We start from the raw sequence: 24747 nt of genomic DNA, 5'->3' as shown, positions 1-24747 counted from the left end.
GAACTAGAACTAGAACTAGAACTAGAACTAGAACTAGAACTAGAACTAGAACTAGAACCCAGTTCTACCCTGGTTGTTGGTACTGACCTGCTACTGAACCATTCATTTATTCAGTTATACTGTGCATGCTGCGTGCTGTCCCAGTGCTCAAAGCTAGTGCTCAGGTAGAAACCATTCACTGCTTTTATAGGACATAGAGTCTTATGGACAAGATAGCTATAGAGATTGAGGATGCCTGTAAAGGGGTAAGCAGAAGCTCCAAGGATGCACATATAGAAAGGTCCCATCCGGACAAGGAAATTGGGACATCCTTCATTGAGGAAATGATGTTGAAACCTACAAAATAAATAGAGGTTAGGCAGATAACAAGTGAGGAAAATCTCCAGTGAAGTCTTTGAACAGCTAGGGAAATTAGCATGCCCACAGGAGTAAGTAGGTATAAACAATAACAGTGGTGGTAGTAGTGGTGATAGTAAGGGTAGTATTTAGTATTTATTGAGTACTTCATATATGCCCAGCCCTGTTTAAGTGCTTTGTTATTTTATCTCATTTAACCTCATTTTATTTTCATAATCTTAAAAGTAGAAAACCATTATCACCATCTTATAGATGAGGAAGGAAACAGAAGGAGCAGACCAGAGAGAAAATTTGACATAGACCTACCTTGTTTACATGACAAACACAAACAATTTTAGTTTACACAAAGAAATGTGTTATCTCCCATTTTCCTACAAATGCATGATACTCCCAATTCAGTCTTCATTTTTCTTGGTTATATTAATAAAGATAAATAGTTATCTTCCACCAGGAAAAAAACAACATGTGAGCATGATGGTGGTGGTAACTGATGGCCTTGGGATCAGTGAGACAATAGGGAGTGGTGGGGAGAGCAGTCTCCTCTGATCTCCTGTCAGTCATTTGGGGAATGTAGGCCAAGTGGTGCCCAGTGTTATGCTCCAAGTTTTCAGAGAAAACAAACCAAAACAAAACCAAATAAAACAAAACAAACTAAGGTTTTCTTTGAAATTTCCCAATTTTTAAATTTGGCTGAAATGTTAAAAGGTCAAATAAAATACAAATCTGGCCCACATGAGGTAAAAGTGGGGGACAGACATATGAGGGGAAGTTGGAAAGGAGTCAAGGGTCAAACTGCAGAGGACCTTTGATATCATGAAATATAATCCAATGACAGCAGAAACTTGAACTGTTAAAGCTGAGACAAAACAATATTTTTGTTGAAAAAATTCCTTTGTTCCTACAGTAGGGCTCTGACAACTTCTCAGTAAAATAGCTCAGGGCTGAGGAGACCTTGACACAGCCTCTATTTCAATATTTCTCTTGAAGACTGAATGTGTCTCCCTTAACATCCTCACTTTTCACTTTCACCGCAACAAATCTTAGCTTTCCTGACGGTCTCATGTCTGACATCATGTCTGAATGACCTTTCTCCTTCTCCGGAAAGACAAGTCTTAGCTTCTCTCTCATCTCCTTAGGGACAGTGAGTCTGTGTCTACGATAATGTGAATTCGTTTCCTGACAAGAAACTTCAAGGTTGTATGCACTCCCCAGCGAATAGCTTTCTGAGATCAATCCCTTGTCCCCAGAGTGGAAGCTTCTGAGTCAAACCATGGGGAGAACAGGTTTAAAGAAAGGAAGAAGAGAGCAGCCAGACTTCTCACCTACTCCACAGGAAGTACAGTTGGAAGGCTCATTTCCTTGGCATTCTTGGCAGGTGTGGTGGCATAGATGACATTGGTTCTGAAATTCAAATTTCCCTGAGGGACATTTGAAAACGCAGCGGCCATTGTCAAAAGTCCTAGAGGAAGAGCAGATTTCAGAGTTTGTAAGGGTGACTTTCTGGAACGGCTCTAAGTATGAGAACATGTGGTGTTCATGTTTCACTTCACAGACTTGGTTTCATTGTTCCAGAAACAAGGGGGATGCCTGGGATTGATCATCTTAGAACATGGGGAATATTAGTCACGTACCCATCCTTGGCCCAAGGTTTGGACCCAACAGCAGGCATGCCAGAAACTGGCTCAGTTTGCAGTCCTGAGTCTGGTTCCAAATAAGCTAACCGGTGCCTGCAGGGATTAAACCCATACTGCGGGCCCCAGCCAAACACAGTCAATAGTCACATGGAGGTCTTTAAAATTTCAAGACACTAAATGGGCCTCTGCATCCAGAGGCCTTGGAGAAAATACTCTTCCTTTAGTTATCAGCATGTGCACACTTTATAAGGGAAATGCCAACATCAAGGGCTCTCAAAGGGGTAGAATGAAGCATGGTCCCGTAGCTTACGTGCTACTTATAAACTTGATCTATGCACAAGGCAAAGTAATCGATAAACTCTGATTTTGCGCACCATTTTTGCAAGGGCTTCCTGATGCCTAATGTACCAGCTTTTTTTTTTCATCTTGTTTGCAAACACCTACATGAGCACCACGAATGAGTTAGAATGGGGGCTTCTAAAACCTTTGATTTTATACACATAAAATACATATCATAATGTCACTGTTGATATTTTCATAGTTTTGCTTCTTTTCTTCCTTCGCAAAGTAATCCCAAGAGCAAACAGGATGAAGTAAATTGTATCCAAAAATTTTGCTCAGAAAAATACGAAATGTTTAGCAAGGGCAAGAGTCAGATAGGTAATGCGGATTGACGAAGTGAGCCGCGGGGCTCGCCCCCGGAGTTTCTAAATCAGTAAGTCTTTGGGGGAGAGAGCTGAGAATTTGTATTTGTTAAGTTCCTGGGCGATGCTCATGCTGCTGGTCTAGGGAACACAGTTTGAGAGCTGCTGTTCTGCCTTCTGCTCACTGGTAGTATGGATGACTGTGGAATTTACTAAGTGAGTCCTAAGTTAACACAGGTGGTGTCCAATTGGATCAGTTCAAGTTTCTTCACAGCAGTAGTTACTGCCTCAGTTGTGAGGTTAACTCACCATGCAGCACACACTTATCCCCGTTGGTATAACATTGGCATCCTCACCGGAGAGAGTGGAGGGCCTGTCAGCAAAGGTAGGGCTCCTTTCTCCCTCTGCTGCCTCTCTCCCCCCACCATGCCGGACCTCCCATTGAAGGGCAGGCATAGGCCTGGGGTGCACTGGTGTGTCTAAATCCCACTGTTTCCACAGCTAGAGCCAGCCCTGAGCCGGGGATGGGCCATTTCAGTCACAGGGTTGTGGAGGTTGGCAGGGGAGCAAGGCAACCTGAGTAGGGTGTTGCTTGACATCTTCCATCTCGTCTCCACACCCTGAAAGTCTGTGTCACTTGCATCTGTTGGCAACAGTGGGATTAACACCAACATCATAAGACAGACAGCCACCTCGTTCTTGCATTCTCTGCCCTTTGGTTTCTGGTCACCATACTGAGCACTGCTGGAGTGAACAAGGCCTGTGGCCCACTGCAGGGCATGGAGTCCCAGCCCTGAGCAGACACGTATGCACATCTGGTTGTCTGTGTCAAAACAGATCCCCTGTGCCATGGTGTCTGATGAGAAGGCTGCGCTCCCAGCCCAGACTTCAGTTGATGGCACTAATGCCGACTGGGAATATCCCAGCCCAACCCCAGCTCTGGCATCTGAGCTAGATTTTTTAAGGAATCATTTGGATGTGACTAGTTAAAAACCCAAAACCTCCCTTTAAGAAAAACTGTGTAAGAGCTTTCTGAGGTTTTTAAACAAGGAAGCTGCTAGATACTCTGCAGAAGGGAGAATGGGAATGTTTATTAGTGAGGGTTCTTTTTTTTTTTTTTCCTTCTAAATTCAGTTGCAAAGGGAATGAAAAGTATGTCATCATTTTTGCCTTTTATCAAAAGAGCTGATGAACTTATTTAGGGGGAAATAATTTCTCTTGGGAGGAGTGATCTAATACTCTCAATGAGGGGAACCATTTAGAAGCATCCAGAAAGTGGGGGCAGCAGACTTGGGGGTGAAGCCGAGGGTGTAATACTTTCATGTTAATATATGCATGGGGCAGCCTTTCTGACTTGAGTGCTTAATTTTAAGAAAGTACCAAGCTTTAAACCACCTCCCTTCATATCTACTCTAAGGAAAGCGAAGGTGAAGTACAGTTTTTTGTAAGAATGTGATTCTTTCTAGAGATCAAAACAGAGAAGGAAAACAGTCGTGTTTAGGTAAAGGCACTGAATTACACCATCTCCTGCACGCCCATCCCCCTCAAGGAAAACTGCTAAGGAACTTGAGAAAAGAACCAGCTCAGGTGGGTCAGATTTCCACTGACACTAAAAAATTTTCCCTAGTGGAGAACAGATAACCTTGCTCTGGGCTCCGTGGGGCTGAAGACAATTTCTTGTAAAGCCAACTCAGGTCCTTTCTAGGACCGCCCGTCCCCCACTCTGGATGTCTGAGAAAACTGGGCAAGCTAATCTCTGCAGGGAAGGCATTTCTTCCCCAACTCATGTGTCCTTTTAGCCTTTTCATAATCAGCGAACCATTCCAGGTCCAACAGGGCTTATGGAAAGGAAGAAGTCGGCAGAACCGAGTATTAGTGAGCTGGGCAGAGGTCATGTTCTCCATATTGGCACTACATTTTCCGACATCCGGGGTGTGTGTGTGTGTGTGTGTGTGTGTGTGTGTGTGTGTGTGTGATACAAACTAGGAGAGATAAGACGGTAAATCAGGGTTAGTGGATCCTCTGCTGATTGTTGGTTTGGCCCAAGTACGTCATCACAAGGGCATTTAATGTACTTTCTTGGTACTTTAATTTTTTTTTCTTATATTGTAAGATTTTATTTTTATTACTTGAGAGAGAGAGAGGGAGAGAGAGCGAACAGGGGCGAGGGGCAGAGGGAGAGGGAGATAATGTTAAAGCAAAATGAAATCTGGCAAAAAGTCTCTCTGCGCCCCCCACCCCTGCCGAATTCATTGAAACAGATCAAATAAAGCATTTGAGGTTGGGTAAGAACAGAGGGAACTTTTAATGTTTTTAATTGGTTCATTGACTCTATGACTCCTTCAGAACTGGGTTGAAAAGCCAGCTTGGGCCAGGAAGACCAGGAGGCCCATGAAGGCCATAGCACTGAGGGCTCTACATGTTAGATAGCAGTGCCAAAGGAGGCTCTTTCTGCCTCCAAGTTTTCAATCCTCTCTAAGGAGCTAAACCCAAGAATTAATGGAAATGTAAAGAGAGAACTAGAATACAGAGAGAGGGCTTCCTAAAGTTTGGTTTTCTGTAAAACAAGTTTGGGGTTATGTTATTTTTAAAAACTTTACTAAGGAAAAAATTTAAATATATATAAAATAAACACATATACAAGACATAAAAGTACCCTTTCCTCTGTATTCATCTCTCAGCTGCAACAGTTTCACTGCATGGCCAATCTTATTTATATCCCCATCGGTTTACTTCCCTCCCATATCATTTTGAAGCAAGCCTATAACTTAAATATGAATACTTCTTTCCTAGATAAAAACTCCTTTGGGGGTGCCTGGGTGGCTCATTTGGGCATCTGTCTTCAGCTCAGGTCACAATCTCAGGGTCCTGCCTCAGGCGCCCTGCTCAGTGGGGAGTCTGCTTCTCGTAGTCCCTCTGCTCCTCCCTCCTGCTCCTCCCTCCTGCTCATGTCTTCTCTTTCTCTCTCAAATAAGTAAATAAAAAATCTTTAAAAAAAAGAAAACAACAAACATCTTTAGGGATGATTTTTTTCTGCCAGGACTAGAGATATCTAAAAGCTTAAGACCAGGAAGAAACTCGGACAGACCAACTGTCCTGGGTATTTTGTTTCTCTCTTTACCCTTGCCTCAGATCCATTTTTTGTCATTATTTGTCCTGCCATGTCCTGGAAGTGTGCCAACTAGACCCTACCTCCCCAGGCTCACTCCTCCTATTTGTAAGTGGTGTTTCCCATTGGCCTCCACTTAATTCTAGACAAGAGAAATCACCAACAGATCTATGGGTGGGAGGAGAGAGAGATTGGGGGTATTTATTCCCCCCCTGGAGCTGTAACTCTGCTTCCTCCTTCCATGGTTCTGGAGTGGCCGTGTCCCCTACAGCCCTACTTTCTATCAAGCTAGCCTCCCCCTCCCCACCCCCCAGGGTTGCAGCTTTTGCTTCAGGTCTAGAGTGTTAAAGCTGGTCCCTGAGCACTTCACCAACTCTTGACTTTGACCTCCTGAACTACCTGTGAGAATTCATGGACCTAACTCAGAGCTGGACATAGAGCAGGTGCTCAAGACCATCTTGAAGGGATCTGATTCCACTCAAGAAAATGCTTTGGAAGATACTTAAGAAAAATACTTTTTGTCTTTTAAGAACAACTCAGTCAACATCAACATCTTTCCAAATAGTTTTTATCTCCTCATCTTCTCAACCCTGTTCTAGCAAAATGCAGATTAAAAAAAGTCAGGTAGTTCATTGCTATGATACGATGCCCTCTCTTGGACATATTTGCAAGTAATTTTTATCAAGGAAGAGAGATGAGCGAAATGGAGTGCTCCGGGAGATGAGAAGAAAACTCTTCCTGGGAAACAAGATTTCTGTAGGAGAACATATGAGTTCAAGATCCATGAGCATGCTTTTCTTTCTTTTAAAGCTAAATCATGGGCCGCTTATGCCAGTTGTGCTACCCCAATGTCCCAGGAACTGTATCTCTGATCTTAATGTACCAATGGGCTTCAGTTCTTTTCATGGTTATTTATGGTAGTAGAGTTGTTGTTGTTGTTGTTGTTTTCTGACTTTTGATGATCCTGGGACAATCCTGACTTCTGCGGTATACACTGGAGGATGGTAATAGCCATAGTAAACAAATGCTAGCAAGTTCCTTTAGTTCAAAGATGTCCAAACATGCAGTGGGGCTTGACTGTTGATATGGTGAGGAGTTAGGAGAAGCAGGACCCATATTCAGAATGATGTCTGTACCCAAGAGTGTGTCCTGAAGCTGCTTGAAAGCAAATCCAATATGTAGAGGCATAGATATCTAAAAGAGACACTTGGAAAATGTTGCCACAGTGAGCATTGACAATTCTTAAGACTTCTTTGGTGTTTTTCTCCCAGCCTCCCTCCATCTCCCCCTTCCTTTTTTCTCTTTCTGAGGAAGCTATCTGGACAGTCAAGCCCATGATATTGATTATACACTTTATTATTTCTTGAATCATTACTGTGTGTTGATCACTGGGGGGGACTAGGGACACAAATACAACCACAGTTCCTGCTCAGGGGATTATAGTCTTGAGGAAGAATTAGGTGAAATGACTGTTGTACGAAGCAGAGGGAATGTCCATCCTGGGGATTTATCTGCTGCCAAAGCAGACTCATCATACTGATCTGGAGAGAGCCTGCTTCCTACACACTTAGTAGAGCAGTGATGGGGCTACGCATTCAAACACTCAGTCAGCCAGCAAGTATTAAGGGCTCCAATTAGAGGAATATTGACTAAAAACGCAACAGGCTTCCAACGCTCTATGCTAGAAATTCCCAGTGTATTAGCAGATTCTCATTCCGTTCAGATGCTTGTTATTTCCCCATTCATTCAGCTACCGAACATTAATTGAGTGCCTACTATTTTCCTTGCCCTGTGATAGGTAATGGAGATACAAAGATGAGTATTTTACGGGGCTTCTCAAAATACAGCCCCTCTATAGAGAGATAGAGATTTGTAAATTAATGTCTTAAAACGTCACAGGTGCTCATGGAAGTTTATACAGAGCCCAGAGGAACATGGAGAGGAGAAGGTTAATTCTGGGAAGTGGTCAAAATGCCTTCATGGAACAGTTCATCCTTGAACTGACTCTAGAAATATGAGGAGCTGTTTGATCAGCAGATGGAGACGATGGGTGTGCAGAAGGGGATGCAATTGCAGCCATCAAAGACACCATTTTCGTTGATGGGAAAGCCCCTCTAGTGTCCAGGTAACTGTTTCTTGCACAGGGTGCAGGGCATCATGGGAAGAAGAGCTGGCTCTATGGCCAGACCATGGAGGGTTTTTGTGTCATGGGAAGGAGTTTGGTTCTTTTTCCTGTAGACCCAAGGGGGTGACTTTAAGGTGGTAAACACCTCCTCTCCCCATCCTGCCACCCATGGGCTCCCAACCACAGAAGATACTGGGAGGCCACTCACCTTGTGATGGGGCAGTCAGTGCACTCTTCCCGAGTTGGCCCCCAGCACTTGGCACACGAGGCTTCACAGACTTGGCAGTGGCCATGCTCATCAATGTATTCTCCTAGAGGAAAAAAATCCAATTGTTTACCACATTCCTACATGGCAGTGCTGCCTGGGCTGTCAGTCTGAGAGCAGCCAGATCTCTCTGTGGCTGCCTAAAAGCAATGGAAACAACGCGGCAAGGAGACCTTGAATGGCTTCAGTTGCCGCTCCTAAATCCTGACCTTACAATAACAACTGCTCCTCTCCCAAGGGCCTTGGAAGTTGGAACCTCAAAAAATTATGAGGCAATGACATAATTTTGGATCTAGTCAGCATGTGTTACATATTTTATGAGTAGAGAGAAGCCAAGGGGGGCTTCTCACAGGACCCCTTTACTGATCCCCTTCTGACCTTTCTGTTAAAGGCTGAAGGTTCCTGGACTCCAGAGACCCCACTTACAGCCTTGGTTCAAGTCAAGCAACGAGCAGGACCCACCTGCCATTCTGGGGGTATTGCAATTACTGGTTAAGAAGGGGAGTTGAGGCTTGGCTAACATTTGACAGATGTGAGCTACATCTCACCCTACAAGAGTAACAGTGAAGAGATAGCCAGAGAAGTCTTCATTTAATTGGAAAGTTTATCTCTCCCAAGGAAAAACACATAGGAGGCCTTTCCACAGAAGCAAGTCCAACCTTACAAACTCCTTATGACCATTTAAGAAATTACTGTCCTAGTAAAGATGGTGGAGACAGGCTAACCTCTTTGGAGGTGATAACCTAGTGAAAAACCAATGATGGGTCTCTACTCATTGAATTCAGTCCTCTACTCAACGCTACGCACGTCCTCCCCTCCCGTTGTCCTAAAAGAAATCGACAAATTTATTCAGTCTGATCCAAAGAACTACTTGATATTGTTTAGAAATTGACCATGCTCAGAAAATATAGTTTCAGATTTCAGCAGAATCACCCCACCCCCTGTAAATATGTCTGAACATTGTTGACCTGGGCTTCAGCCAGAATAGTGAGGTACCAGTTACTCATGCATGGTTTAACCAAGTCGTCTTACTGAAACCTTGAGGTTTGCTGCCTGATTTTTTGTATTTGCTTTGAAGCCCTGGAAACACAGACTTGACTGGTGAGAAATGGAGGAAAGTCCACCCCTCTGTATTGTCCCATAGCTTTACTGAACTACTGTAGTTGGGAGAAGTACATAATTACGTACATAATTCTTTCTGTTGCACCAGACCACAAAAATGAAAATGAAGAGTAGGTAGGGTTTGTCTTTTGATGTAGAGGTAGTCTATTAGTTTTGTTAACTAAAGGGGAAAGGACATACACAGAGCAGTGCAATTATCTAACATCAGCACACCCTTCCCATCTTAGACTCTGCTCTTCTTTGTCTTCCAGTTGTTGCCAAGGAATTTGATATATAACTTTTAGGATGGAACCATGGTTCTTAGCTCAGGAGTGACTCCCAGGAGCCAGAAGCCCGAAACAGTGCATCCCCAATGGGGGCAAAGACTGTAAACATGCAGTTCGTTCACTGCACAAGGTGACTGCCCCAGGGTCAAGTGGGCAGACATCCAGCCCAAGTTCATCTCATCAAGCCATGCACTCTGGTGTTTGCTGCCTCTGCCTCTGCAGGAGATGCCTTTTACTAATTCACACAGAGGTATTAGAATGGACTAGTTGCATTCTTGGCCATCAGGAAGAAAGCTTGGTTTCCAAAGCAAAAAAAAAGCTGGGACTTCTGTCTTGTAGGAGTGGGTGATTTCAAGTTGAGACTGTCTCACTCAATGAGGCAGCATATTTATGCAGCCTTTTATTTATTCAGGTTCCCCATTCCACTTCTTAATTACTGCCCTTGCTATAATCTCTTTTACTTTTGGCACAGTGTGACCTTTGCCACAACCAACTGAGCAGTAATTATCAGTCCAGACACTAGCAAGAAAGTGAGCAGAGGATCTAGGACAGACCTGCCAGGAAAAAGTAGGTCTTGCCTACCTTGCCAATGCTAGTCATTTGTGTTTATGGAGTTGCATGGTAGCTACACATCTTTCAAAAGTGTGCCCCGAATGGAACAGCAATGAGGGATGGGTTTCCCAGAGGCTTCTAAAGCCAAAGAAAGTGTATTCTAGAGAAATGTAGGATCATAGATTCTTCATTCATTCATTCATTCATTCTGTGGATATTCTTTGAACATCTAGGTGCTAGGTATTAGGTGAAATTTAGAGATACACAAAATGAAAAGAACCTGCTCTTGGGTTCTCAAAGATTTTTGAGGAGAATGATTTGTAAAGAGATAGTTATAATTCAAATGCTAGCCAGGAGACTTTTTGACTTCCTTGGACAGTCTAGATTGGAACAGAAGAGCAAGGCATACACTGGACTCTGCTAGACCTAGAGGCAAAGGCTGTTACTTTGCCTCGGCATCACAGTGATTGGTTTTCCTAATTCCTGATATCTGTCCATCTTAATCTCCATGGTGTCTTAGATCCACTGCTAGGGTAGGAGTTCAAGCTAAATGCACCTTGCTCTGCTAAATCAAATGCTATTTAGATGGTTCTGGGAGTTATTCCATATCCATGCCCAAAGCATCCTTTCTAATTACAGAGGATACATGGCTAGGTCAAGCGAGTGTTATTCAGATAGTACTGTGAAAATTTAGAATTCTCTAGATCTCTCATTTGCCTCCTCATTGGCTTCCATAAGCCAGTAGGTGGCACTGATACCTTGGCTTTGTACTTGATCTGCTCAGCTGGACCGGCCTTGATTGGCATTCAAAAAGTGCCACCTTAGATACAATCGTCACTTGAAATCACCCTGTCTCTGAGATCTCAAATAACCGCTCCAGAACACCCTTCTAATGACCCCTATGACTCTAGCTTACCTGCTTGATCACCCTTCCATTCATCTGTCCAGTAGCCCCTTGCATTTCTTACCGGGGCTAGGCCAAAACTTCCAAGACCCAAGTTCTACTCACTCTTTCTCAGAAGGTGACCTCACTACCTCATTTGCTGATAAGATACTGAGATTCTCTAGGATCCTTTTTCTCGATGCCAAAATCCCTCTCTATCTTTCCTGTGATTGTTCACTTGTATTTTTTTTTTGTAATTTTATTTTTTTTCAGTGTTCCAAGATTCATTGTTTATGCACCACACCCAGTGCTCCATGCAATACATGCCCTCCTTAATACCCACCCCCAGGCACACCCAGCCCTCCACCCTTCTCCCCTCCAAAACCCTCAGTTTGTTTCTCAGAGTCCACAGTCTCTCATGGTTCGTCTCCCACTCCGATTTCCCCCAACTCACTTCTCCTCTCCATCTCCCATGTTATTCCTTATGCTCCACAAGTAAGTGAAACCATATGATAATTGACTCTCTCTACTTGACTTATTTCACTCAGCATAATCTCTTCCATTCCTGTCATGTTGATATAAAGGTTGGGTATTCATCCTTTCTGATGGAGGTGTAATACTCCATTGTATATATGGACCATATCCTCTTTATCCATTCGTCCGTTGAAGGACATCTTGGCTCTTTCCACGGTTTGGTGACTGTGGCCACTACTGTTATGAAATTGGGGTACAGGTAGCCCATCTTTTCACTACATCTGTATCTTTGGGATAAATACCCAGTAGTGCAATTGCAGGATCATAGGGTAGCTCTATTTTTAATTTCTTAAGGAATCTCCACACTGTTTTCCAAAGTGGCTGCACCAACTTGCATTCCCACCAGCAGTGTAAGAGGGTTCCCCTTTCTCCACATCCTCTCCAACACTTGTTGTTTCCTGTCTTGTCGGCCATTCTAACTGGTGGTGTCTCAATGTGGTTTTGATTTGAATCTCCCTGATGGATAATGATGATGAACATTTTTTCATATGTCTGCTAGCCAGTTTGTATGTCTTCTTTGGAGAAGTGTCTGTTCATGTCTTCTGCCCATTTTTTTTTTTTTTTTTTTTTTGACAGACAGAGATCACAAATAGGCAGAGAGGCAGACAGAGGGAGAGGGAGAGGAAGCAGGCTCCCCGCTGAGCAGAGAGCCCAATGCGGGGCTCGATCCCAGGACCCTGGGATCATGACCTGAGCCGAAGGCAGAGGCTTTAACCCACTGAGCCACCCAGGCGCCCCTTCTGCCCATTTTTTGACATGATTATCTGTTCTGTATGTTTTGAGTTTGAGGAGTCCTTTATAGATCTTGTATATCAGCCCTTTGTCTGTTCACTTGTCTTTTCTCTCTGTGGAAGGTATGTAGCTCCTCGCCATTGTCAGCTGTCCATCTAGTGCTCTGGACCTTTCTTGAGGATGCTTCTCCCCCAGTCTGTCTTCAATCATTTCTTCACATCTCCCATCATCCTCTGATCTACAAAAGTTCTCCCTAACCTAAGAACTGCCCAAGCACTTTTCTTCCCTGAGAACTGATTCTGAAGACATGTTTTCCCCTCCTACCATTTGGACACAAAAGAAAACCCTCATAACCTTGAAGCTTACGTGAGTCAGCATAGGACAGCTAAGCTGTGTACTTCTCTCAAGCCTGCATGCCTCTTAACTTTAGAGCAAGTCCTGGCTTTGGAACAGATGAGAATAGAGGGACTTGTCCTGATTTCCATAATTATGTAGATGTCCAATTACTTACATAAACAACTGTCCCCAGCCCCAGCCCTTCCAGGCCCAAGTTTTCCACTGCACATTTGAAACCAAAAAAAGGCAGATTCCAAGGACATAGTGAAGTTGCCTTTTTTTTTTTTCCTCTTTTTTTCTTTCTTTCTTTCTTTTTTTTTGGGGGGTTGCTGGAGCAGCAAATTCTTGTCATCTGTCTTCATTGCACAATGAAACTAAATGCTTATGACAGGCGTGATATACAAAATTCTTGGAAAAAAATCACTTTTAGCACAGACTTCAAGGGCCAATATTTTGTTCTCCACTTCATCCTACAAGCTCTTCCTTCTGGTGTCTTCATCTATTATTCAGTCCAAATTATCTTTCTACTGTGATAAAAAAAAATTCATTCCTTTCTCATCCCATCCTATAATAGTTCAAAGGACATGGAGGAAGTGATGTCTCATGGGGAAAGAGGTGATGTCCCAAAAACTGAAGACACAGTTTAAGAATTAATACTCGTCCATTGAAAAATTTACGAGTAAGTGGCTTGCTGTGCTTGTTTCTCCTCCTGATAACATTGTACAACATGTTTGTGTTTGCAAATCTAAGTCCAAACATGATCACGACTCATTATAATAATAATTTTTAGGCAGACGTGACCAGGAGAACTTCCATTTCTCCTGCAGAAATGCTAGGCTTTCTTTTGCACTTTGTAATATCCTTTTTGGATTAGGGCCATATATGTTGTAATATTTGGGCAAATACACACACACACACACACATACACACACACACAAATGAATAAACACAGAAGTAGATAATGATATTAGTGGAGAACAATTTTTTAGCAAGGGTGATTAATAAGAGAAAATGGGAAGAGCATCTGATGAGAAGTCAGCCATGTGTGGTTTTGATCTGGTGATTTTGGTGAGCCACCTTGGGATACTGAATTACCTGTAGGCTTCTGTGTATCTGTTTTCTCACTCAGATGCCCGGAATCACAGAGTGTGACTTTCCTGAGTGACTCTACAGCCACAGGCGCTAATCAAGTAACACTATTTCTTTGCAAGGATGCCAATACCCAGTTTCCAACTTAAGATACTGCTGTGTGAAGACAGTTCTCATGAAAAGAAATCCATGCATTTATTACTTTTCACTAGCTATAATAAATACTCAGTAGTACTTTCAAGTTATATACTAATGAAATAATTCAGTTTTTAAAGCCTTGTTGAGTGTGACATTTTACAGCAAGTCTCAAAATATGAGGCCATAAAGTGAGACCACAGAAGCTTTACTTATAAGTCTACACAATTATTCAGCCTTAAAAAGGAAGGAAATTCTGACACGTGCAGCAGCGTGGATGAATCTTGAAAATGTTACGCTAAGTGATGTAAACCTGTCCCAAAAGAACAAATGTTGTATGATTCCGTTTATATAAGTTGCATGGAGTAATCAGATTCAGAGGGACAGAACGTAGAATGGGGGTTGGTAGGGGCTAAGGGGAGGGGGAGAATGGAGTTGTTGCTTAATGGGTACATGGTTTCGGTTGGGAAAGATGGAAAAGTTCTGGAGACAGAGGAATGGTGGTGTTGGTTTCATTATGATGTCAGTGCAATTAATGGCACAGAACTACACACTAATAATGGTTAAAACAGTAAATTTTATCTCTTATGTATATCTCCTCTCCCCCCCAACACACACACATAAGTCTGCACATTGAGTTTGTTCCTTACGAGGTCAATACTTAATTTTAACCAAAAACCTCAGGATGGTCTGCCCTTTGGGGATGAGTCCAAAGAGCACCAACCACCTGGGGGGAGACAGTTTGTTGAACCGAATCTTGGGAGATGTCTTGTGATAATGACGATCAATGGATACATGGGTAAATCCCATCAAAATGGAGACATGTGGTTGATGGAACACTGTTGTTTCTTTCTTGTTTTGTTTTGTTTTTGGTTTTTTGTTTTCCCTTGGAGAAACAAATGCAGAATAAACATTAAGCAGCTAGAAGGAAAGATCTGTTTCCACAGCCCAGAGATGTCTGGGGGCCACTGCTTTTCTATTTTGTCCTCTCAACTGTGACTTCCGCTTTCCCTCCCCCACAGGCTTTTCTGATGGACAGAACTTATCCTTCCTAGTCCTATTGCTTTTTTTTTTTTTCCTTTTATTCTCAGGTGCTGGTGTTCACCTGCATGGTTTTGCAGATGTTCTAAATGCTACTCTGGCCCCTGCCCTACCATGAGTTGACACTCTTGCAAAAAGGAATGGATCCTAAATTGTGGATCCAACACGCTTGCAAATGTTTGGATTCCTCCAGCCTGCATGTTGTCTGAGGAGCAAGGAATTAAGAGCTGATCCTTTTTCTGTTTACCATTGTTTGGGCCCTGACCACAGTTGGGCTGCTTAAAAAAAAAAAAAAAAATGCATCCCAAGTGAAATCTTGGCCCGCACACCTGACTACAGTGGTGATACAGCGCTCACACAGGCTCCCATCCATCGACAACTACCCTATTATGAGTGCCATTCTATAGGATGTTTAATCCAGATAATAGCCCTTTTATTAATGAGAAACTGAGGCTCGGAGAGATGCCATATCTTGCATAAATTAATGCAGCGAGGTAAGGGACAGAGTTGGGCTGTGACCCAGGTGGGTCTGAGCCTGAGGCCATGCCTTCTCTGCAGTGTTTTCCTGGTATGGATTCATTTCCCTTTTTGGTGTTCCAAGTAGGTTTGCTATTTATAAAAAGAAAGAACTTGAGCACAAACCTCATCTAAACCACTTGGTGAGGTAAGGGTATCAAAAAGGAATTTACTGTGGGACAAAAACCAAAAAAAAAGGAATTCACTGTGAAAACAAATGAACTTGGAGCAGGCACAGTGCACAAAGTAGGTTTACTCAATGATTGAATATGCCCTTCGAATTTATTTCCTCTGATAAAATGGTCACTATTTATTAAGAGGCAATTCTAGTTATCGGATTGAGATTTTACAAGCAGTTTGTTCTGTTCACTAGGTTTGAAGCTCCTAAGAGGAAACCAAAAGATGGTTTTTTTTTGGAGTGGATAAAATAGTTTGTGGGAGCTCTGCACAGGGATTTTCTGTACTACTTAACTGCTGTCCAAAAACAAAATAAACTGTCTCCTCAGAAATAGCTTATAACCAGAATTATAGCAACTTCTCTCAGGTCCTCCAATTGATATGAAAATCCAGTATAGATGGATTGGTTCCTGTAGATCTGTTCCTCCACTAAGAGAATTTTGCATTGCCTCTATGTTTATGAAAAGTCCATCCAAATCCTAGCTTAAGGATGACAAAATTAAAACACTGAACAGTTGGTTGCAAAACCAGACGAGAGGGACAAATGGCGTGATTGTGATTATTAACTGCAATTAAACAAAATAAAGCCCATCATCCAGTCTGTAGAATCATGAGTACTTCCCCGTGAGCACGGTGTGGTAGACAGAGTCCATTTATTACCCATCTGAGGTGTGTAAATGTCTTGCCAGTCTTTATTTGATGGGCTGTCTTCGTTACTCCTGCAAGTGAGCCTAGAATTTCTGCAGGTTCTCTAGTGCACGCAATCCCCCTACACCTTGGGTGTGATGTTATCCCCCAGTGCTCCCGCCATTTGTGGCTGCTGTGGGACCACTCTCATGGGGGAAACTGTACAGTATCTGATGCATTCACAGTGAGAGGATTTGGGGTTCAATACACAGTGACAGAACTAGGTGACCATCCTTTGAAAGAAAAACTCGTTTACTTTCTGGAAAACATTGCTAATAACCTGAGGGAGGTCACCCTCGGGTGAGAGGCACTGAAGCACACTAACTGAGAAAGCGAATGACTTGGAAGATCAGGCCGTGGACAGAGCACTTGCATGCACTTCCGTGAGCACTGTGCTGTGGAGCCCAAAGGGTTGTCTCACATCCTCCTCTAGAACCGATGAAGGATGGCAGGTGACTATAGGACCACTGGGCATTCCAGACATGCTTGAACTAAACAAGGGTCCCAGCATGCAGATCAGATCAGTTAAAGCCCAAAGGCCTTCCCAAGGATCTTAAAACCTTCAAAATGTTCCCTGTGGTAGAGGGAATCCTGAAACACAGGCATAAGGATGGGACTTGTTACCACCCGCTCTCACTTCTATGGTGACCAAAAGAGCCTCCCTAGCCCTCATTTATTACTTGCTCTTAAACCCTTCAAAATAGCTGCTGTCCCTTCCCCTCTGCCAGGACCCCAGGGGAGGGAACATCCTTAAATTATCGTTCTGTTCTACCACTGTAGCCACACGCTGATGGAAGAGCTGGCTTCATGTTTCTTCTCCCACACTCCCTTAGTCTTTCCTCACTCCCAACCTGCAGGTCTAAAACATTGCAGCCTAATCTCTAATTAAGAGAAAAGAGAAGCTCCTGGAAAGACAGGGAATTTGCATTCTGAGACCTAGGGCTCCCTCTGCCCTTAGCTGGTAATTGACTGTAGCTGGTAATTGACATTCAGTGTTTTATTGGGTCATCATGAATGCTGCCCACACATAGGCAGTGGAGGCTGCCTTCTAGGAACTCTGTTGGTTTGCCTAGTGACAGGTCTGAATGGAGCGTGGCACCCAGAATCCCTCAGCACCTTAGTGACTGGGTAAGCATTTGATTATTTGGGATGCCATATGTTTTATTGAGAGTAACCAAACTGCTTTTTTAAAAAGCCCAAGTGTGGACATAAAAAAAGGAAACAAAGTTTTCAGGTGCCCACTGGGTACCAGCATTGTAGGAAGCACTGGGCTGGGAAAATACACACATTTTGGAATCATCCCCACTCTGGGTTTAATTTGGGCTTCCTCCTCCAGCTGTCTGATGTTAATTAAGTCACAGAGTTCCCTGACATTCTTCTTCCTGTACCATGGATCCTGTCCCAGAGAATGTGGTGAGGATCAAATGAGAAAATGGACCTGAGCACCTAGCACAGTGGATTTCAGAGTATTAGTGATAATTATCAGCTACTCAATGTTCTCTCATGAGCCTCCAATAATAAGGTGGGGGAGGGGTGTCCGCTCCATTTGGACCACATAAGGAACTTAGGTGTCAAAATGTTCTCTCTCGGAACATCGTTCAAACCCTGGTCTGCTTGGATCCCAAATTGTGCCTTACCTCAACCCCCTGCAGGGACTGGAAAACTGTACTGGCTGCGTATGGTGATAGCAACGGGGGGCAACCACTGTTACTGACCCTGTGGATGGAGAGCCATGACCTCTCAACGTCGCTCAGCTGCAAGTTACCACCCACGCAAGCTCGTCTTTATAAGCAGCCCTTCGGGCGCTAGCCTCCCTGCACCAGAGTCCAGAGAGGCAGCGTTTCCTGCCCTCTGGAGCCCTGGCAGCGCCCTTTCCAGGCTGCTGAAGTACGACTCGGTCAGAGACGTAGGTGAGCCTCTGTGAAATGGGGACACAGGGGGGCTTTCTCCTGGCGGAGTTACGCCGAGTCAAGTGCAGGACGTGGGGTTCTTGGCCCCGCTGCAGAGCTGGTACCATGCTTGGACTGACTACCTGCTTCTCCTTTAGGTGAGTGTCCCAGGATGGACCGTGCTTCCTCACTTGGGTGGGAGGGGGGCATTGGGACAAGATGCAGTTTCCTCCCCTCGATGAGAGGGGAGCACATAAGCAGGTGAAAATGAAAACGGGCAGTGTTGTTTGGTTGTGAGTGTGTGTGTTCTGTGAGCGGGGAGGGGGTGGGTGGAGGAGCCGTGAGGCAGGAGGTCCCAAATCCCCAGGTGTGGGAGACAGAGTGCTTCCCTCCTAGCAACCTCCTACTTGGTTTGCATCCCATTAGAACTTTAGTTCTGTCCGGAGCATGGAATCTGGGACTGAAACCACCCTGGGCCCTATCATAGAATGCTGCCTCTCCACCCCTTAAAGATTCCTCCCATTCCCACCATTCCCTCCCCCATGTGCTTAGATGACTATGGGTCGTGCTCTGCCTGCTCTGGGGAGAAACATGACACAGGTGAAGTGCATGTACCTGGAACCAGCTGTCCTAGATGTAAATCTTTAGGGCTTCCTCGTGCTGGTCCTGTAAGCTTGCAAAGCAATCTAATCTCCGTCCACTCAACTGGAAATAATCACAGCTGTGTCATAAAATTGTCCAAAGATTTAAATTAGCTAATATGTGAAAATGTGCTTTGAAAGCTACCAGCCCACAGTAAATGCTCAGGAAAAGTTAGCCGTTGCTACTCTTGTGAGCACAACCAGGTCCCCTAGATAAGCAGCACAAGAGAATGGGAAAAAAACAAAAACCTTTAGAGACCACCAAGCCTCAACTCCCTTCTTAGTGTATGGGTGGCTTTGAAAATTTTATTTAGCTTTTCTCCAGCTTTAGAAAGCAAGTTCAGCTGCCCCAAACTTCGTAGCTCCCTGTTCTTTACCTGCCTAAGAGCAGGTGATAATGTCCTGCCTTCTACCCTGATTGGCTTAGAACTGCATGATAAATATAAAAATATCTCAAAAAGGTTTTCTTTCTCTCCCACGGTTCAGGGGTCACTTAGAAGAATGGACTCCAATTGGATTAACCATTTTGTTAACTTTTAACAACTCAACAGGTGTGGTCCTGTACGATTAGGACCAAAGTGCAGTCTGTTCTAGCCAAGAAAATGGCAACCCTCTGTCCTTTCATTCTCCACCCCAAGTCCGCAGTTCTAGAACTATTAACTTGGTAAAAAAAAAAAAAAAAATTGTGGGCACCCCAAACCAATATTTGACAGAAAAGGCAGGTCAGCTATTCCTCTGCCCAGGATTGTCTCTCTCCTTGCCTTTTGGTGACATTGCTTAGGAATAACATAAAATTGTGATGTTAACTGGTCTTTACTCTGCTTTTAACACAGTGGTCAGGAATTGGTTATGAATTAATTTGCACAACTTCAACATAAACCCAAGAGACGTCTCTTAGGCATTATCATTTTTAAAGATTTTACTTGTTTATTTGACAAGTAGGCAGAGAGGCAGACAGAGAGAGAGAGGGAAGCAGGCTCCCTGCTGAGCAGAGAGCCAGATGTGGGGCTTGATCCCAAGACCCTGAGATCATGACCTGAGCCGAAGGCAGAGGCTTAACCCACTGAGCCACCCAGGCACCCCAAGCATTATTAATATCATGAGACGGTTCTGGCCCTACTAGAAAATTCCAGAATATTATGACTCAATGTGCTCTTTTCTTACCTTGTACCTTAATGCCTTCTTATCTCCTTTAGATGCCCAGTGTGCATTCCTGCACCCCAGCCATGCCACAGAGAGCCTGGTTTTGCAGTGAATTAAGCCCTGCATCCCTCCACCATTTAGACCCGAGAACTTGCCTTCTCAACCTACTCAGACAGAAGTGCTACAGAGAAGAGAGGAGGACCTTGCAAAAGCCCCTTGCATTCCTCCAGAAACCAACAGCTCTAGGAAGTCTATAGGAGCCTCCAGAACAATTCAGCTCCCCTGGGAAAAGAGCCAGATTGGCTGGAAAGCAGACACCTCAGTATTTAAGGTAAGTTCGAAGTCTTGCCCCTTTGGCCTAACCTCCACTCTTTCTTGCCTGGCTCACCCTGAGCAGAATTTTGGCATCTCCCCAAGGGACCATAGCACCTTCCTGCTCTGGTTACGTTGCTGTCTAGCGGTTGGGGGCTCTTCAACACTTGTAGGGAACCGGCAGTCAAGGCAGAGATCTGGGCCCCCCTTTTTAGGGCCTTAGGGCCCAGCCCTTGGCTCAGGTCCGCAGCTGCCAGGCAGCAAGGCAGGGTTCAGTGTCCAGAGCTCAGAAAGCCTGAGACTCCCTGGCAACCCAGCTCCCATGATCTGTGCAGGCAGAAGTGGTGAGTCAGGCTCTCCTCCCCTTCCCAAACTTCCCGCAGGGGCTGTCTGACCTGCTTTGACTCCTTTTTGCTTTCAACGTTGTTCCTCATACTCCTCTTAACCTGATTTTACACGGTGTGATGTGCCTGGGGCCCCAGACCTTTCCCAGGGAGGGCTGACCTCCTGTTGCAGAGATGGGCAGGGATGGGCTGTGGAAGAACTGCCTGTGGGCTTGGGGGAGCTTGAACGGTCTTTTGCTTATGCAATCTTTCAGTGTAATGAGGTTGTAATTTTCTAAAGATGAATTTGTGAGAGGCCCACATTTTCTATGGGATGAAAACAAGCGCTTACTACGGTAGCATGAATGATGGAAGGATACAGTTGCCAAGAGGAAGATCTCTTTGTGGTGTTGGGTGATTAGAAGCCCAGGCCTTAAGTCAGAGATAAGGGAATCTTCTTTGGGAAAGCTAGGTGGTTTCTTGGTGCTTCCACATTTTTTAAAAAGAATTTATTTGTTCATGAGAGACAGAGAGAGGCCGAGGGAGAAGCAGGCTCCCCGTGGAACAGGGAGCCCAATGTGGGATTCGATTCCAGGACCCTGGGATCATGACCTGAGCCTAAGGCAGAGGCTTTAACTCACTGAGCCACCCAGGTGCCCTTGGTGTTTCCATGTTTAATTCTCAGAGCAGCTTATAGTGATGAGAACTGTTCTCATAAGGATGAGAAGATTAAGGTTCAGAAAATTTAGCTCATTGGGCCAAGGTCACTGAATTAGTGCTAATCAAAATAGCTAGCACTTAGTGCCTCCCATATGCTACAAATTGTCTTGAACGCTTTACACAGATGCCCTCTCTCCTTATAATAATAACCCCATGGGCTGCATTGTGGATCACTGTGGGCCTCATTTTTCTGTTGTAAAAGTTGAGGCAATGAGTTACTAGATGAATGATTATTCTTGTGGCAGATCTGGGACCTAACCTCTCAAGGTCACACTCTACCCGTCTAACTGGGGTTTTGCTCCACTCCTTTTCCCCAGAAAGTGGTGGTGATGGGGTTTCATTCCAGGTCTGTCTGACTTCAGGTGTCGTGTGTACATTCCATTATGCTGGAAATCCAAATAATTGGTGGTGATGGTGGTATGTGTGTGTGTGTGTGTGTGTGTGTGTGTGTGTGTGTGTGTGTCTGAGGGACTACAGGATAAGTTCAGAATAGGCAGTCCTAGACCTCTCCCTCATGCAACCCCTAACTTGCTTGCTTATTATTTTCTGGAAGCTGTGTCAGAAGAGCTCTGCATGTACACTTCATGAGACTGACAGATTCAGCTCACATATCGAGGAACATAAGCTGATGTAGAATCAAGTGTTCAAAATCTAATGGCTGCACAGAGCAGCTGGTTCTGATTGTGGTCTTCCCAGAGGACACACCCATTTCTTGTTCATTTGGGGGTCCCCATGGCTTTGCTACATGAGTAGAAAATTGTTCTTAGACTTGATTTGTGTTTAGGGGGGCGAAATTCATTAAAGTTCTCTGTACTGAAACAAAATTGACTTGGGCCTGAAAAAAAGTGGATATGGTTAGGCGGACAAGGGGAAAGTGGAAAATATTTTAGGAGAGTAAAACAAAGGAGTGGAGGTGGAAATAAGCATGATGTCTCTGACCTAGGCCAGTGATTGTATTGACAAGCAGAAATAGAGTTTGAGCAAATGGAAAATGAGTTTGGATAGAGGATGGAGATAGGTCGTGGAACATCAAAGATGTGTCAAGTGGGTGTGGTTGGCTGAAAGAGTCATTGGCCATTTTCGAAGAGAGTCGGTGATGGGAACACATTTGGTGGAAGATCACCCTGGTGAAGTGAAGTTGGATGAATGGGAAGGGACAGCTGGGAATTCAACTAGGAGATGGCTTCAGTAGGCCAGAGGGAGGGGCTGGAGCTAGAGTAACCAAAATGGTCATGACACGGTGGTTCCCACAGAACATAGTCCCAGGATCTCAGGGAGGGCTGGGCTTTGGAGCACATCTGCTCTAGCGGCCTCCTTTCCCCTCCCTCCCAGGGATCAGGCTTAATTATCTCAATAACGTTCTAGTCTAGTGACTGCCCAGTGTTTGGGTGAAAATGGAGAGGCATGGAGAACTCACTACTGCCTCTTCCGCTCTTGGAGAACTGCATCAGAAACGTCTCTGTATAAGGCCAAAACTGTCCTTCTAGGGAATTTCATACATTGGTCATTTCAAAAGAAAGTAACAGCTGCTCTAAGTGAAAAACACGATATTTGTGGGAATAGCAAAACAAGTCAGAAACTGAGTCCAAGGCTCAACCAGGATGGGTTTGAGCAAGTCAGGTAAACTGTGAGTCCTACATCTGCAACAGTGTGACAATCCATGTCCTGTTTTGTACTCTGGCCTGTTTGGATGGTCAGTATGGCTTGTGACAGTGTTTTAGAATCTTCAAAGTGCCTCATCAAAGAAAGGGACATAAGACTTTTAATGTTCCATGGAAGGGAATGGAGTACAGTTGAGTGGCAGAGAGCGGGATGCAAATTCCAGCTCTGCCACTTTCCGGCACTGTGATTGGGGTTTCTGTTCTGACCCTCATTTCCACAGCTGCAAAATGGCACAAATACAGTCCTATCTCGGGAAGGTGTGACAACCAAATCTGATCAGGCATTTGCAAGCACACAGCACGGGGTCTGCCCGACCTATAATAAATGATGAATCAATACTATTACTATTAATGATTACATGATGACTGCATGTAGGAGATGAGTGAAAGAAGCGGAGTGCAGTCCATGGCCTTGAACTTGAGTGAGTGAAGAGACGATGGTAGTATTGATGGTCTGAGAATGGGAGGGAAACTGATGGTGACGATCTGGCAGATGTTTTGAAACTGCAACTCCTGGCATGGCTCTTATGTTTATACACATGCCACAGGCACTCTTTTGACAGTGGCTGTTTTTTGGGCCTGCTCCATATCGAGCGGCTGGGCTCCCTCTCTGACACCCGTGTAATGAGAGTTGATGGACTCAAACACAGTGCAGGCGTTCACAGATGCCATAAACCAGCGGGAGCTTGTCGCATTGTTACCAGATAGAGTGTCCTGTTGAGATGCCAAAAGGGTGAAAGAAATGTCATCACCTATGCATTCCTATGGAGGGGCCATCCCGTTCGTGGCCAGGATGACTGTTTTGCAGAAAAGTCATGCATCTGTAGACACTCAGACAGAAAACCCATGCAGAAGGAAGGTAAATTGTCACAAGGGGCATATATCTCAGTGGTTTCAGCTGCTTATTTGGATTTTGTGATCTTACTAAAAGGTGGTTTTTCAGTTGGTAACCAAGTCTTTCATAAAGGATGAAGTAGTATGATCAGGGTAAAGGTGCATGCTAGTGGGGGCAGTGCTTCCCCCTTCCAGGGGGAGTGTCTTCTACCAACCAGGCTAAGTGCCTAGTGAGTTAAGGGCTTGAGTTTGATAACTTCTAGTGTTTAGGAGCAAGAGCAAGGTTTGGAAAGTCCTTGAAAGTTTCTTCAGACAAGCAGATCTCCACCTAGGAGGTCCCCTTTCCCCAATGAAGAAGCCAACCATAGCGTTTATACAACTTACCCCAAATCACACAATTTGTCTTATTCCTTATTCCTATCCAACTATCCTGAGGTGGGGTGGGAGGGACCATCATTGTGAGATTATGCAAAAAATAATGGCAAAGCCATACCCAGACACCATCGATGATGCCATTTTTAGGTGGGGAAAGGACTTGCTATTAGAAGGATATTGTAGTAATATTCAATGAACTCCTCTCCCATGGTAAATGGCTAGTTCTCTATTCTGAAATGTCTTCTGCTTCCCTGTTTCCAAATATCTTCCATAAAGTGGAAATTCCTGACAAGCTCTTCACAGTCCAGCTCCATCTCCTGAGTTCAATAATCCTGTTTCCATGGCCTACCAGCCTCTGTACATGTATACTTGGCAGGCATCTCTAATTCCACATGCTCCACCAGACGAAGCATCTTACTCTGGTACCCGTATCCCTACTCCGGTACCCGTATCCCTACTCCGGTACCTGTATCCCTACTCCGGTACCCGTATCCCTTCTCTATTCCCCATCTCAGGGAGCGCTTCCAACCATCCACTCAGGAGAGCCGGCATAGGGAACTTCTCTGCTCCAACCTTCCCTACATCAAATCTCACAATTTCTGTTCACTCTGTCTTATGAACATCTGAGTTCTGTCCTCTCTTCCC

The 24747-nt window shown here is 44.4% G+C and overlaps 1 protein-coding gene across 1 annotated transcript in view; it reads right to left on the bottom strand.

Moving 5' to 3' along the window:
* The window catches only part of LOC111153546 (proprotein convertase subtilisin/kexin type 5), a 455156-nt gene that overhangs the window by 97535 nt on the left and 332874 nt on the right, over positions 1-24747 (bottom strand). Inside the window, exons 21-22 of the mRNA XM_022512624.1 lie at positions 8078-8180; positions 1680-1816 (exon numbers count right to left, since the gene is read on the bottom strand). Of these exons, the coding sequence (XP_022368332.1) occupies positions 1680-1816; positions 8078-8180 (240 nt within the window). The remainder of the gene's footprint in view (positions 1-1679; positions 1817-8077; positions 8181-24747) is intronic.

The sequence above is a fragment of the Enhydra lutris genome, unplaced genomic scaffold (genome assembly GCF_002288905.1).
Source record: "Enhydra lutris kenyoni isolate GAN:26980312 unplaced genomic scaffold, ASM228890v2 scaffoldscaffold33, whole genome shotgun sequence".
In the NCBI taxonomy this organism is placed as follows: Eukaryota; Metazoa; Chordata; class Mammalia; order Carnivora; family Mustelidae; genus Enhydra; species Enhydra lutris.
Note: the sequence above shows the minus strand (reverse complement) of the source record. Positions and strands in the feature narration are given on the sequence as shown.